Source organism: Microtus ochrogaster, chromosome 19, assembly GCF_000317375.1.
Source record: "Microtus ochrogaster isolate Prairie Vole_2 chromosome 19, MicOch1.0, whole genome shotgun sequence".
NCBI classification, from domain to species: Eukaryota; Metazoa; Chordata; class Mammalia; order Rodentia; family Cricetidae; genus Microtus; species Microtus ochrogaster.
In genome coordinates this window covers 27,174,063-27,188,728 of record NC_022021.1, presented here as the reverse complement: position 1 = coordinate 27,188,728, position 14,666 = coordinate 27,174,063, and the positions used below count along the sequence as shown (strand labels likewise).

Here is a 14,666-nt window from a genome sequence, read left to right as displayed (position 1 = left end):
GTGCAGTAGGATCAAAAACCCATTGTCATTGTTCTGAGTCGCCATGGTCATGATGTCTTGTCACAGCAATAGAAACCCTAACTAAGAAAGATATCCATACAAATTCCTAATTACATATAAATATTTCATTCTGAAGCTACCTTAATAAAAAATAGCTAGCAGCATATTTAATATAGAATCATGGGATTGAGTGTTCTGTTTTTATCATTTAATGGTCAAAGGATTAGTTAATGCCTCTTGGAAACATTTTAAATGAATTATAGTCACCTTTAAAAAGGTTGATAGCAGAAAAATATTCCACATGCTTTCTGGATGAATGTATCTCACCAAATGTAGATCAATGTGCTTCTAATTTTTTTAAATCTTGAAAAAAATGGACAAAACAAGGTTCATGGTTTATAGGAAGTGTTTCTTCCTCTGGAAGTTATATGATCCTAAAGGAATCGCTTACTTTGGAGCATGAAAGTTGAACACCTGACATTGGTACAGTTTTGTTTAATCCATATGAGCCACATTCCAGGAACAATAAGGAAGAAGCTCCTGTATCCTGGGACCCATTGGGTCTCCAGGAGCAACTGGGATGCAGTTGCAACTTCCACACAGTTTTCTATTGGGGTGACTTTGCTCTCAGGTGGGGCTCCTCTGAACTTCCTGGCCACACCATACTGTGATCTGAGAAGTCATTGGGAGAGCTCGTAGCTCCTCTTGCGTGGGCGGAAAGATCTCTAAAGGGCAAAGCAATAAAAGACGCTGATAATGTACTGAGAAATGCTGAAAGTAAAAGCTAGTTACTGTACGCCTCTTCCTCATTTGCGATCCCGAGATGATAGAGGTAAACTCACCCACAGAGCTTTGTAAGAACTTAAAAACGTGACCATCAAGTTTTCTTAGAAAAACGCCGAAGAAAGATATCAATAAATAAGTAAAACCACAAAAAGTGGAACAATAATAGAAATGGTGGTGGAGAAAATCCCTAGAAGTTAGTAATATTACATTACATAAAATCAATATATACATTGTTATAATTCATTATTATATACTATACTAATAAAAAGGTATGATAATCATACAGATGTCAAATTAAGTGACTTAAAAATCCATATGTGATAATCTTACAATAACAAAATTAGGGTAAGAAAATATAAATGGGTACTGTCTTAGTTTCACAAATAATTCTTTCCATAATTGAGAACAAATACTAAATAGATTGTAGTGATTAGAAGAAAAATCAACAGACTAAAATCTACAGTATTTACACACAAATGTATTGATTTTTAAAGAAATTAAAACATAAAAGACCAGCTAAAATAAATGACTCTAATCCCAAAAGAGATAGATTTGCAATTTGTGTCTGAATGAATTAAAAAATAAAGAATTTATCACTTAGAGAATATCACTTAGGTGGCAATAAATAAGTCCCCTAACTGTAAATTCAGAGGAAGGAAATATAGAAATTACCCAACAGAGTGGAATGTTTAATAGTAACTCGATAATAATTAAGGGAAATTGATTTAAAGCAGTCCTTATTTTATTCAGTAAGAAGTAAACCTACAGAAACCTTAAATTTCATTTTGTTAGTCTATATATTCATAAACTAACAAAATTTAATCTCTTCGATTGCCTCTTGGATTTTAACCCAAGGAAATGATCTAAGATGAGGGAAAGAATGATCAATGCTATGGATGTGAGTATTTTAGATTTTCCAACTGGAAGAATTCTGGCAGTCACAACTCTCTAAGAGAACTACTGTATCATCACAAAATATGTTACAATCAATACAAGAACTGTGAACAGGAGTGTGGTAGACAAGCAGCTCTCTGAGCTCAAAGCCAGTCTGGTCTACAAAGTGAGTTCTAAGAAAACCAGGGCTACACAGAGAAACCTTATCTCTAGAAACCCAATAAATAAATAAATAACTAAGCAAGCAGACAAACAAGCAAATAAGTAATAAGTTTCAAACAGTGTGTATCAACATAGAAATATGAATTACTCTTATGTGAAAGGTGACAAGATTTATAAAATATGATAATGTACAGGCACATGCGTTTAATCACAGCATTCGGGAGGCAGAGGCAGACTTATCTCTGTGAGTTCAATGCCAGCCTGGTCTACAGAGCAAATTTAAGGCCAGCCAAAGCTATGCAGAGAAGCCCTGTCTGAAAAGCAAAACAAAACAAAAAGAAACTATGATAATGAATATGGTTATGGACAAAGATTGAATGGCTGAGTTATATAAGGGAAATAGCTATGGCAGTGGATATTTTCAAGTTACTTTTGATGTATTTTAGATAATATATATCCAAAAATATGGAAGACCAGTCAAAGAAGTAGAACCAATTATCATAAATTTCTTTCGATTAAAAAAACCCTCTCAAACTATATGTCTAAAGAGAAGGGGTCATAGTATCAATTTATCACAATTCACTAATAACCTTGTACTAACCAACCTAGTGAGACCCAGGCAGAGACATCAGCAAGACTAAACACGCAGCAGCGAGTCCACTTTGTGTTCACTTCACACAGTGGCTTTTTCCACTTTTTCCACTTAGAGAACTAACAGGGTAAAGCACATTAGCCACACTTTTGGCGGCACAGTTTGACTTGGATATTTCTGGTTCCTAATTACTTAACACCCTGTCCCTTTTCTTTCTCTCTCTCTTTCCAGATCAATGACCGTGTCTTCAGGAACAATCTAAGAGAATTCAATGCATTGAAATCTTCACAATATAATAGTGCCTAGCATAAAGGAAGCGGGTGACAACCACTTCGTTAGTTACTGTTTGTTATTGTATGTCTAATTTTGAAAGAGCATGGAAAGACTTGCACCTTTTGTATCTCAGGACAATGCTAAGCTTACAGGAAGAAGAAATAATTTTTCTATTGTGAAGGAAATGTACACTTTTTATTCCTCTGTCAGTCTGTCTTCTGGCATTCTCATAAAGTAGTGGAGTGAGAATAAATACGATATTTCCATAGAATTAGAACAGTCTAGTGCCAGAAAGTGAACTCACACAAATGCCTTTAGATAGATCCACAAGGTCCCTCTCCAACTCTGAACATGAGTGGTTTTTTCCCCTTTTAAATAGTGAAATCTCACTTATTTTGTGAAATAAGATGCCCACAATCAGGGGAACCTAGAATCTTCCATGCTCTTTGAACACCGTACCTATCACTCATCGTCAGAACTTGGGACATATCAGTGAATAAACCTAAGCAAAACCGCATCAGCACCAGTTTGAGGATGATGATGCTTCTGTTTTATCAAATAAGTGTGGTGCCATAAGCAGGGACTTAGTGTTTCCCATCATTTCACACAAAGTGATTGACACGAGTATCTTCATTCCCATCTGGAGTGGGAGGATTTTGTTTTAAATCTTGTCATTACTTATTAACATAGAAGCACGGTTTTCCCTTAATTGGATTAGGCTTTTGTAAAATTAGGAGCCCAACAACACACATATATACTGTCATCCTAACATATGCAAGATCACATAACCAAATAAATATTAAAGGCTTCTCATGAGAATTTCACTGATGGGGAAGGGAAAGGCTGCCGGCAGGATGTAGCCAGTCAAGAGCCATTAGGGCAGGTAAAAGAGCAGTGAAAGTTTTCACGGAGCAGTGAAGTCGCTGCCATTTGCTAAGGGAAACGTCAGATGGAGTGGAAGAGCAGCGATGCAGTGCCGGAGGCATCGTAGCAATGACATGTATTCCGTCCAGTGTTGTGCTTAGGAAGACATTTACCAAAATGTTAACAGAGGTTTTTGGGTACTTAGACTTTTGTTTTCTGAAAAGCACATCACCAATGCGTGTTTCACTTTCACAGGAGGGAAAAATAATGAAGTTTTTTTTTTAACATTTGAGGGAGAAAGATTTATTGCTTTTTTTTTCTCTTGGTGTATCGATGGCAGCTATATACATGCATTGGTTGAGAGTATAGAATATGAAGAATATACAAGAATATGAAGACTATTAAATTTATAGCTCCTTTTGCTGAGTCTATGACATTTCAATTTTTCCTAACATTTTAGTATAAAACATTTAAATCACATGCATGAGCTTTTTAATTGAAGTTGAAGGTGAATGCCTGTACATCTGCCACCCAGCTTGCACAATTCCATAGGCTGGTTCTTATTTCAGCCCATTTTTCCATTTAATCACCCATCTTTCCTTAGAGGAGATAGGGGCATCCCAGAGTAAATTGTAGACGTCAATATTCCATTTGATACCACTTTTAAGCCATCCCCAAATTCCTTTCACACACATACACTGAATACTAGCCCAGAACCTCCCAGGAGGCTGGTATACATTTACTCTGATTGTCAACTCTATACATGACTTCTACTCCAAACCTGTCCCAAACCAGCAACCTTTTCAAGGGAAAAAGTTCTCAGACCTAACCCTGATTCTTTCTATATTCCAGAATTACACATTGTGTTCACTAAAGAATAGTAAATCCTGAAACAGAAACCGCTTGGGGGGTCATCGGGTCCACTGTATTCAGGAACTAATCATAGAACAGAAAGAATGGACTGTGTAGGATCCCTATTCACGTTTGCGGATGGAGATGGACTCAGCCTGGCTGCGCTGGGGCGGGCAACAAGGAGGAATGGAGTTTCCCAGCACGAGACAGCTAAGAACTGAAGATGGAGGCAAGGCTTCTCTGCCCAGTTCTAGTTCCCAGGAGCCCTAACTTTGATCAAGCATCCCTCTGTTTTTCCACTGTGGGCCAAGTTCTCTTAAACATTTTCTAGAATAGCAAACAGTGTATATTGCCAAAGAGAAACTTTCGTTATAGATATCTATGAATACACAGTTTATTGCCATTTAGTCAAACAGAGATCTTAACAATGAAACCAGTAAGTAATTGCAAATGCAGAGATGTGTTAGTTCTAGTTCTTTAAGTGTCTTTGCCTAAGAAGATACCATCCTCCCAGGTCCAGTTTGACTACCTGTGTGCAAGGAAAAGAGAAACCCATTTCTCTCTGATCAAAAGGTGGGTCTGGTATCAGTCCCAGGAATGTGCCTGGTGCCTACATACAGGGAGAGCGGATTACAAGGTAGAGGGACTTACCATGTGGGAAGGTGGACCAGTGAGGCTAACAATGACGTCACTCCTCCTCTCTTGCCTTGCTCTGCTTATCACTTTGACTGTACTTGCCCAGGTTAGTCAGTTCCTGCCTCTGAGAGCCAGTAGTCATGCTCAGTAGCTTCAGGTGAACTCTGCTTAGAAATCAGAAATTCTAGTAGTTCCCTCTTTTCCGGTCATTTCTTGGCTCAACCATTCTTTGGAAACTCCCTGAGTCACCTTCTCCACCTCCTAGGTGACTAATCTGAACAATGTGCCTCTTTCAGGCCTGCTGTGCTGGGGTGGCCATGCTCTGCCACAGGGAAACTCTGCCCTGCTCTCAAGTGCTGTCTCATGCGGTTAGGGGTACAGGCAATAAAATTAGTTTCTCTCGTATGAATGTCCTCTTGTGATAAACTCAGCTGTCCCTCCCCCCATCCCCATGTTGTAGTGAATAGCATCGCAACAAGTTCAATGGACGCACTTCCACACATTGACAAATCAAAATGTACGCATGCGCAGTAAGCCTCCCAAGTGTGTTCTTAGTGGATGTCACTGGAATTCTTTCGTCGAAATGTCTGTCGTAAATCATATGGTGCAGAGGTTTATGTTACCTCTCCTGCTCTTTGTCTCTGCCAGGGTTTACATAAGGGTTGGATTTATTGCTGTCTTATCAGTTTTTACAGCTGAACTCCAGGGACAGAATAGTGAGTCTCAACTCAGGTTTTAGAATTTCACGCCTGGGATTAAGACACATAACAAAATCCCGAAAATTTTGGTGAGGCAAAGCCCATTTTTGTCTATATTTTGAAAGTGCATATGACATTTTGGAGGTGAGAAGACCTTTTACAAAGCAAAAGCTCTCAATATATAGGAAGAGACAGGGAAGCATTCTTTAACCTCTTTAAAATCCCCCTGCCTCAGACACTTTAATTTAGGTCTGTTTTGAGGGTTCTTTGCATTGAAGACCTGTTTGGAAGGATTAGGTTTGGCCTTTTTAGAGGCGGCATGGTCTTGTTGGAGGAGCTGGGTCGTTGGGAGTGGGCTTCGAGGTTTCAAAAGCCCACCCAAGCTCAATGCCCCCCCCTTCTCCCTGCTGCCTGTGGTGAGGATATACAGCTCTCTGCTCAGGGGCCGTGCCTGCTTGCCTGTGTGCTGCAAGGCTTCCTGCTGTAAAGATAATGAACTAGCCCTCTGAAGCTGTTAGTTATGGTGTCTCCTCACAGCAGTAGAACAGTGACTAAGACGGTAATTGTGAGACACCAGTCCAAAATGATAAGTATTTGTGTAAGAAGATGCAGGAGCCTAGAACGGAAGCCTGTGATATAAAAGACTATGATAAACATAAGGTTTTATGAATTGCATAGAGTCAGGAGCCTAGAGAAGGAGTCAGGCTGTGTGGGAAATGGGCTTTTGCATGAAACAGGTGGTACTGGGAAGAGGTGGGTAAAGGTGACATGTGTTGTATATTTTGTTTGTGTTCTGACAAGTAAAGCTTGCTTGGAGATCAGCATAGCTAGCCACTAGTTAACCATGGAGGCCAGGCAGTGGAGGCACACACCTTTAATCCCAGTACTTGGGAGGAGGAAGCAGGAAGATGTGGAGTTCAAAGCTACCAGGGCTACTGAGACTGAGCCAGTCTAAAATAGAAACAGAGCCAGGCATTGGAGGAGGCTCACACCTTTAATCCCAGCATCAGGAGGTGGAGACAGGATCTCTCCAATTCAGTCTGAGGACTCATAGAGACAGGAGCCCTCATTCGGTCTGAGATTTCACAGAGGTAAGAAGCCTAGTGGCTGCTATTTTGCTTCTCTGATCTTTCATTTTCACCCTAATATCTGACTCTGGGCTTTTATTTAATAAGACTAATTAGGGTCTCACGGCAAACAAGAGTGAAATCAATGATGCAGCAGGTATGTGTTGGCATTTACCTTTGATCTCAGCACTCATGAGGCAAAGGCAGGGGCAAGAAGGGTTTTGTAAGGATGTGGCCAGTCCAATATGCATGTATATGTGTGTGTGTGTGTGTGTGTGTGTGTGTGTATGTATAATGTACACACACATATAGATACACACATACATATACCCACACACATAATCACCTAGTTACCTATACGGGAACATATTAGATGCTCAGATCATATCACAAATGTAAAAAAAAATCCTGACACTTAAAGATTTAAATGTCTGGCCGAGTGGTGGTGGCACACGTCTTTGTTTCCAGCACTTGGGAGCCAGAGGCAGGCAGATCATAGTGAGACTATGGACAGCCTGGTCTGCAAATTGAGTTCTAGGACAGTCAGAATTGTTACACAAAGAAACCCCCTCTCAAAAAACAAAATGAAACAAGCAAACAAACAAACAGAAAATGTTTAAATGTCCATATCAAATATTTTAAAAATATTCAAGGAAAAACTAAGAAAATGGCTTTATTACTTAGGGATAATAACTTCTTTAAAATCACACAAAACCAGACAATAATGAAGTTCTTACTCTAAAATTTGACAACATAGACTAACATTTTAAATGTCTGGCCAGTGAGATGGTTCACTGAGTAAAAGCACTTGTTGCCAAGACTGACTATCTGAGTTTGATCTCTGGGACCCACATACTAAAGGGAGGAAACCAACTCCCACGAGTTTGCCCTCCAAGCTCCACAGGCCTGCTGTGGCACGTGCATACCCTTTCCCGCCAGGTACACATAGGCAAATATGCATAATGTAAAAGATTTTCAAACGTCTATATGAAAAGAGTTACCAAAATGAAAGTAGGAAGGAAGTCAGTTTTATTCTGAGAGAATAAACTTTGCAAAGCACGTAGTTGACACGAGATTAGGGCCTAAAAATAGATGGGTAATCTCTAAAAACTAATGCAAAGAGATTATCTGTAGAAACAGAGAAGAAAGTATACCCTCACACTGGCGAGGCTGGAAATAGTGACAAGAAAGGAAACACTTCTTGAGACTAGAGAAATGGATTGTAGCTGGACTGTACAGCAGCATTGCAGTGGGCGGAGCCACCGCCGAGAGGTGGTGAATACATATTGAGAACATAGCAGTGCACAATAAAAGAAAAACCAATCCTTAGAGGCTATCTAAAAACTAAGCGTTATTGTATTCATATTATATATGCCAAATAGCTAGTAGATGCTACTTCATAAACACTCACAGATGAAGCAAAAGTATAAAACCATGACTACGAAGGCTAGATGGTGCTTTCAAAGCAGGGAAGGAAAGATACAGAACCGAAAAGGGACTAAAAGCAGAATTTAATTATTTCTTTTCAATTTATTAAGCAAGTGTCATAGTGCTACTTTAAATTAAGCATAGGAGGCAATAATGGGAAGTCATATTCTTAGATTAAGTATGCATTTAATTTGTATTTATCTGTTTATGTTTGAGATAGAGTCTTCCCTTGTGGCCCCAGGTGGCCTTGGGCATGCTCATCCAGGCTGCTCCTACCTCCCCATTACTGGGATTACAGACGTGGACTACTGTATTGCGCGCTGTCATATTTAATAGAAGGGCTCAGGAACGAAAGGTCAGAGAGAAGGCACAGGACCAACTGGGGAAGTGATATCGAAGTTACCAAAGCAAGAACTAGAAGACCACACCTATCACTTCAGAACAAATACAGTGTCTCAACCTAAGATCTGAGAAGCGGCCCTTGTCTCATTCCACAGGCACTGGCAAAATAAATGAGTGAAAGACATCACTTGGAAATTGAAATGCCTATCTGTGGCTTAAAACTTGGGGGGTTGCACGGAAAGTTTTAATTTTTCACATACTAGGCTTGTAAGGAGTTTGGAGAACAGCCCTCACGGCAACCTTTCGGTTCTGATTCCTTGGAACGCCATCTTTCCCCTGGGCCTCGATTGCTGTCCCTCAAGTTAACCTACTGGATTGCCCTAGGAGCCTTTCCACATCACAACCTGTATATTTACTCCCTAACTTGGTGATATTCCAATCTGGGAGGGGCATCGTGTCGAGAACTATGAGGTAAAACTGGTAGTATTTAAGACTTAAGCCGAGGATTCCCATAAAGCTGATGCATGCCCACCGCTTCCGAAGGAGCCCCCCTAGAAATGTGAGTCAGCCGTCTAGCACGTACCCTTTGGCTCAGCAGTCTTCAGTGACTCTGTGCTGCCCTGCAATAAACTCAATTCCCACGGCCTGAATGATTGTGTCCTGCAGAAATTCGTCTGCAGGCACTAAAGCATTGGTTCTCAACCTGTGGGGCTTGCATATCAGCTCTCCTGCATATCAGATATTTATATGACGATTCATAACAGTAGCAAAATTTCAATTATGATGTAGCAACGTAGTGATTTTATGGTTGGGGAGGTCACCACAACACGGGGGACTGTATTGATGGGTCCGAGCATTAGGAACGCCTAGAACCAAAGCGCTAATAGCATGGGTATTAAGGGGTAGGGCCTTTGGGAGGCGTTCGTGCCTGAGGGGTCCCTCAGGTATAGGACTGCCATGCAAGAGGCTAAAGGAACCTGTTTGTCCCTGCCAACACCGGCGCGCACCAGAGCAAGCCAGCAGTCTACCATCTGGACGGTGGCTCTCACCAGAGCCTACGTGTGTGATCCCCTGATCTTGGACTCTACAACCTTCCAGAACCATGCGTACAGATTTCTGTATAACCACGCAGCTGAGGTATTTAGTTAGAGTAGTCAAAATAGACTAGACAACCTTCAAGGCCCACTGATCACATGACTATGGCCTACTCCTTAATTACAGCTTGCCACTCTCCCTTCTCCATCAGGCCTTTGAGACCCGAGCTCAACCTTGCTTGCATGCTTTTAATCTCTTGTTTCTTCAACTGGAAATCCTTAATCCCTCCCCCATGCCAAGTTCTTATCTCCAGGCCCCACACCCAGGTTTCCATGTTACATTTTGGGGTGGACCCTTGAGCTTTCAAAGCTGCTGCGAGGGATCCAGGATGCAGTTAGAGTGGAGAACCAGCTCTGTCTTAGCCCTCAGCCCCCTAGAGACCAGGCAGCAGCCTAAAGAGACCACCTGCCCTCTGTTCTCTAACTCATGGTCTTGATTATCTCCTTTAGACATCAGAACGCAAAACATTGCTCATTTGTTACACTTGGGATTGCCTGCCTCCCAAGAGCAATGGCTCTCTCTGTGAGTGTGGTCTAGCAGCCTCTCGAGCAGAAGAGGGAGTTAGTCAGAAATGCGAAGTCTCAGGCCCCACTCTGGGCCTTCCTGAGGATTCTGAGAAGAACTGAAGTCTGATAACTAAGGCAGTGAGTCGAGGCTTTGGGAAGACAAGACCCCCATCTGCGTTGTTCACACATTGTTTGCTGAGGAGCAGAGCCCAGATGTGGAGACAGGGCTCAGCAAGCCTTTGGGGGATGGATGAGCGCTAACACATCTGAAGCAGATTTCCTTTGTTAAAGCTCACGTGTAGACAGAAGGCTAAAGGCAAGAAATAAAACAAGCCAAGGGCCCCAAACACAGCCTTTACTTTATATCCCAAATCTATGCATAAAATATCTCTCTGCACATCATGAACATTTGAAAAACTTTGTGAATTATTAGAATCTGTTTTTTTTTTCTAGTAAATTTTATAAATTGGGCATAGCCCAAACTATTTGATAATGTATCATCCTAATATTTTTATTTAGAACTGCAAAACTATCGGCTGTGTCTAAGGCCAGATATTTGAGAGGTTGAATCTATTGCTTTTGTCTTTTCCCTTTAAAAGTCCAGAATCATACTATGAGGGACAACATCAGAAAACTCTTAGACCAGCTCTGTAGCTTTGCCGAGCTCCTGGAGAGGGTTTGGGTCAAGTTCTTGATAAAGAAATGAGGAGGCAGCCGGGCGGTGGTGGCGCACGCCTTTAATCCCAGCACTCGGGAGGCAGAGGCAGGTGAATCTCTGTGAGTTCGAGACCAGCCTGGTCTACAAGAGCTAGTTCCAGGACAGGCTCCAAAGCCACAGAGAAACCCTGTCTCGAAAAACAAAAACAAAAAACAACAACAACAAAAAAAAAAGAAATGAGGAGGCTGAACCTGGATCCTAGTGCCCCTTGCTAGGTGAGACGTGAGCTCAGCGCTGTGAGTCTGTAGAGCTAAGCCATATGGTACTCCTTCACGCACTGCCACAAGTGCTTTTGGGCTTCATTTCTACAAATATCTGCAGCTTCCTTACCAATACATTGTTGGGCGAGCACAAGAAAAGGCAGATTTCCCAGTAACCACTTGGGTCATTAAGTGGTCCCACATAGGGATGGTGTCCCGCCTGGATGTTCCTGCCTGAAGGAGGCTGCAGTTACCGGAGTAACACAGCAGAAGAGCTTGGGGAAGGACACGGATGAGGATTAGAGGTGCCTAAGCAGTTCATCTCTGCCTCTGAATTCTGGGGCAAAGATAGAGAAAGTCAGGAGCCCACCCTTTCCGTCTCCCATCCCAGGGACACCTGACATAGTTCCCTGGAGTTAGCCCTCTGAAAACAGGGAAATTCATGGTAGTCATGACAGAAGTAGGCAGGGTCACTGATTCCTTGTTCTGATAAGCAGGACCATCTCTGTGAAGAACTCCCCTCAACTCCATGAGACAGTCCTTTCTTTCTCATGGAACTGCTCTTTCTAGAATGTTTCATAATGGAGAATACCCCAGGCTCTGAGAACTGACGGATTTGTGATCATAACCCAATTCCAATATTTAATGACTGTGTGCCTGTGAACATGTTATCTACTCTGTCTCTGAGACTTAGTCACTGAGCTGTAAAAGGCATGAGGGCTTAGGTACTATGTGTTATTGTGTAGAATGAAAATGCCTCCCAGAGCTTATAGACTTGAACATGTGGTTCTCACTGGTGGAGTGGTTCTGGGCAGTTGTGGTGCCTTTAGGAGGTAGGGCCTTGCTGGAGGAAGTGGGTTACTGGTGTGTGTGTGTGTGGGGGGTAAGTCTTATGGCATACACACTAACCCCAATTCCAGCCAGAGTGTTTTTGTTTCCTGATCTGCTGATCTGCTGAGCCACAACCTCACACTCCCATTGCCAGGGACAAGAGCTGTTCCTACTGCCGTGCCTTCTCCACTATAGTGAACCACATTCCATTACACGATGGCCCAGAATAAGCTCTGCTTCCCTTAGGTTGTTCCGTAGCAGAGTGACAAAGGATACATCTAATACAGGCAGTCAATATCCCTAGGAGTTATTACAGGATTTCATAATGTATCTCTGGCTCACCCGTGTTAGCTGCTAATATCACTTTCTTCTTGGGCTCCTGAGATGTGTCTATATCTGCTTAAGAAAGTGTGTTGGGGGTTGGATGAAAGGAGATCAACTTCCCCCCCATGTCTGGTATGTGTCTGGGCTGTGGTGGCCACTTTTTAATTATGCTTTTCTATTCCCATCAGTCCAAGAGGAAAATCCCTACCGGCACTGGAGCCACTAGATGGAGAGACAAACCTGGAGTTTAGGAGACGGACAAAAAAGCACAGGAGTGGAAAGGAAAGTTAACGGATAAGGAGCATAAGTGCAGATGTTTGTTATTACACTATGCAATCTCTCGGGGTCTGCCCATTATAATGTTGTTGTAGTATGCCAAAGATAATTCTGGCCAAAGTATAATTTTGATAATCTGCAAAGACATACATACACACACACACACACACACACACGCACGCACACACACACACAAAGGTAGGCATGCATTTACAGTATTGCAGGGGGGTTACTTATATGTCTGTCACTGTCAAGAGGCAAACTTTAAATGTATTCATAAGAAAAGAACTGGTATTGGAAGTCTTAAATAACTGTGTGTGTGTGTGTGTGTGTGTGTGTGTGTGTGTTCCCCACTTGGTCATTTTCTGATAGTTTAGTCAATGAAAAATCATTAATGCTTATGATGAGCTTTTCTATATCACAGTAAGGACAAGGAGGAATGAAACAAATAACTGAAATGTCCACTTGTACTGAGAGAGAGAGAGAGAGAGAGAGAGAGAGAGAGAGAAATAGAAATAAGAGGAAAACATACCAGAAATCTCCAATCATATGAAAATGATTTAGATAAATTACAGATACCACATAATTGTTTGAAATGTCCTGTCACTAAAAATGACATTATAACTTAGATATTAGCCAAGCTATTTTAAATTAAAATGCAGTGAGAAATGACTTTACACATTACAATAGCACAGGAAATTATACTTATAAAATATGTATTTAAACTGATGAAATCCTAGGAGAATATGCACAAATGTATAGATTGTCCCTTAGGATTATAGAATTCTTTATTGTTTCATTTATATAGATCTATGTTTCTAAGAAGCTCTTCAACTAATGTGTTTTACTTTTACAGTAAGAAAATAGCATTTCTGGAGAAATAGCTAGTCAGTTCAGTTTCTTTTCTTTTCTGAAATCATCACACCGTTTCTCTCTAGAAACCCACCTGCAGCTGTAAACCACAATGCTCCCCTTTAGTTTGGAAGATGGCATCAATAACAAAGTCAGGCCCTTTTTTGAAGAATCCTGGACCCAATAGAGTCAGCATGAAGAGACTGCAAGGTGGGTGACACCTCAGACCACAGCTTCTGGGAGGGCTGTGCACCTCCATTTCCTCAGTGCTGTGCACACCCCTCCCCTCTGACTCTGCAGCTCTCGCCCCATCTCCCTTTCTGCTCACTCTCGCCCCGACTGCACTGACCTCTACCCTCTCTTCATCCTGCCTCAAACCCTTCGCTTTCCCCATGACAACAAATGTAGTCCACCAACTGTAGTCCAGCAACTGTGTCTGTATCGGGACAAGGGATGGCATATCCCCAGTCTTTGTTGGGTGTCTGGTGGTGCACAGAGATGGTCTTGACATGAAAGAAAAATGGCTCTCTCTTCCTGAGTCAGGGAGTACACTCCCACACCGTTTGGAGAAAGTTAAATTGTTTTAGATAAATAATAGGAAATTGGTGGAGCAGAATGCCAGTGTTTTAGCTTAGCTGCGCTATAAATTAAGCTAGGGTTTGCGACACACCTGGGAACCCACTCACTGTTTTAATGCGCTCCAATAATGATTGCCGATTAACTTTGGGAACACAGCCTGTCCCAAAGGTTTGGACGACTCAAGCTTTGCTTTCTTTGCTTAATTAAAATAATAAAATGCGTTTTCAAACACAGCAATTCCTTTTCCAACATCCCCTATGTCGTTGCCAAGTGGCACCCCTCAACAGCAAGGCTGCCCGAGGCATGTCACTGGGATCTTGGTCTGAGATCCAAAGCACTCACGGGGGAGCCGTGGCTATGTTACTGCCCCGTTCAACCGTTTTCTTCGGTGTCAAAGACAAAGAATTCAACTCTTGGTTCTGAGTCAGATACCTTCCTCCCTTCTGACAGCTAGCCTCAGAAAAGGGAACTCCCAAAGCCTCGATCTCAAAGGGCATCACAGACACAGCAGCTTCCTCCACACAAGGACAAGAGTGGGCAAGGGACAAGTCTACAGGCAGTGAGAACCTGACCATAAGCCCCGTCTTCCCCAGCACAGAAGACTGGCATGCTTGCCAGGAGACCAGACAGCCAGAAGATCGGTGACTTACCATGATTGCCGGGAAGAGCTGCTACGCCTTGGCACTCTGCG

At 42.1% G+C, this 14,666-nt stretch overlaps 1 protein-coding gene across 1 annotated transcript in view; it reads right to left on the bottom strand.

The window, feature by feature from the left end:
• Fyb1 (FYN binding protein 1) overlaps positions 1-14,666 on the bottom strand; it is a 128,650-nt gene extending 113,984 nt beyond the window's left edge. Inside the window, exon 1 of the mRNA XM_005356591.3 lies at positions 14,626-14,666. Within this exon, the coding sequence (XP_005356648.2) occupies positions 14,626-14,628 (3 nt within the window). The 5' untranslated portion in view covers positions 14,629-14,666. The remainder of the gene's footprint in view (positions 1-14,625) is intronic.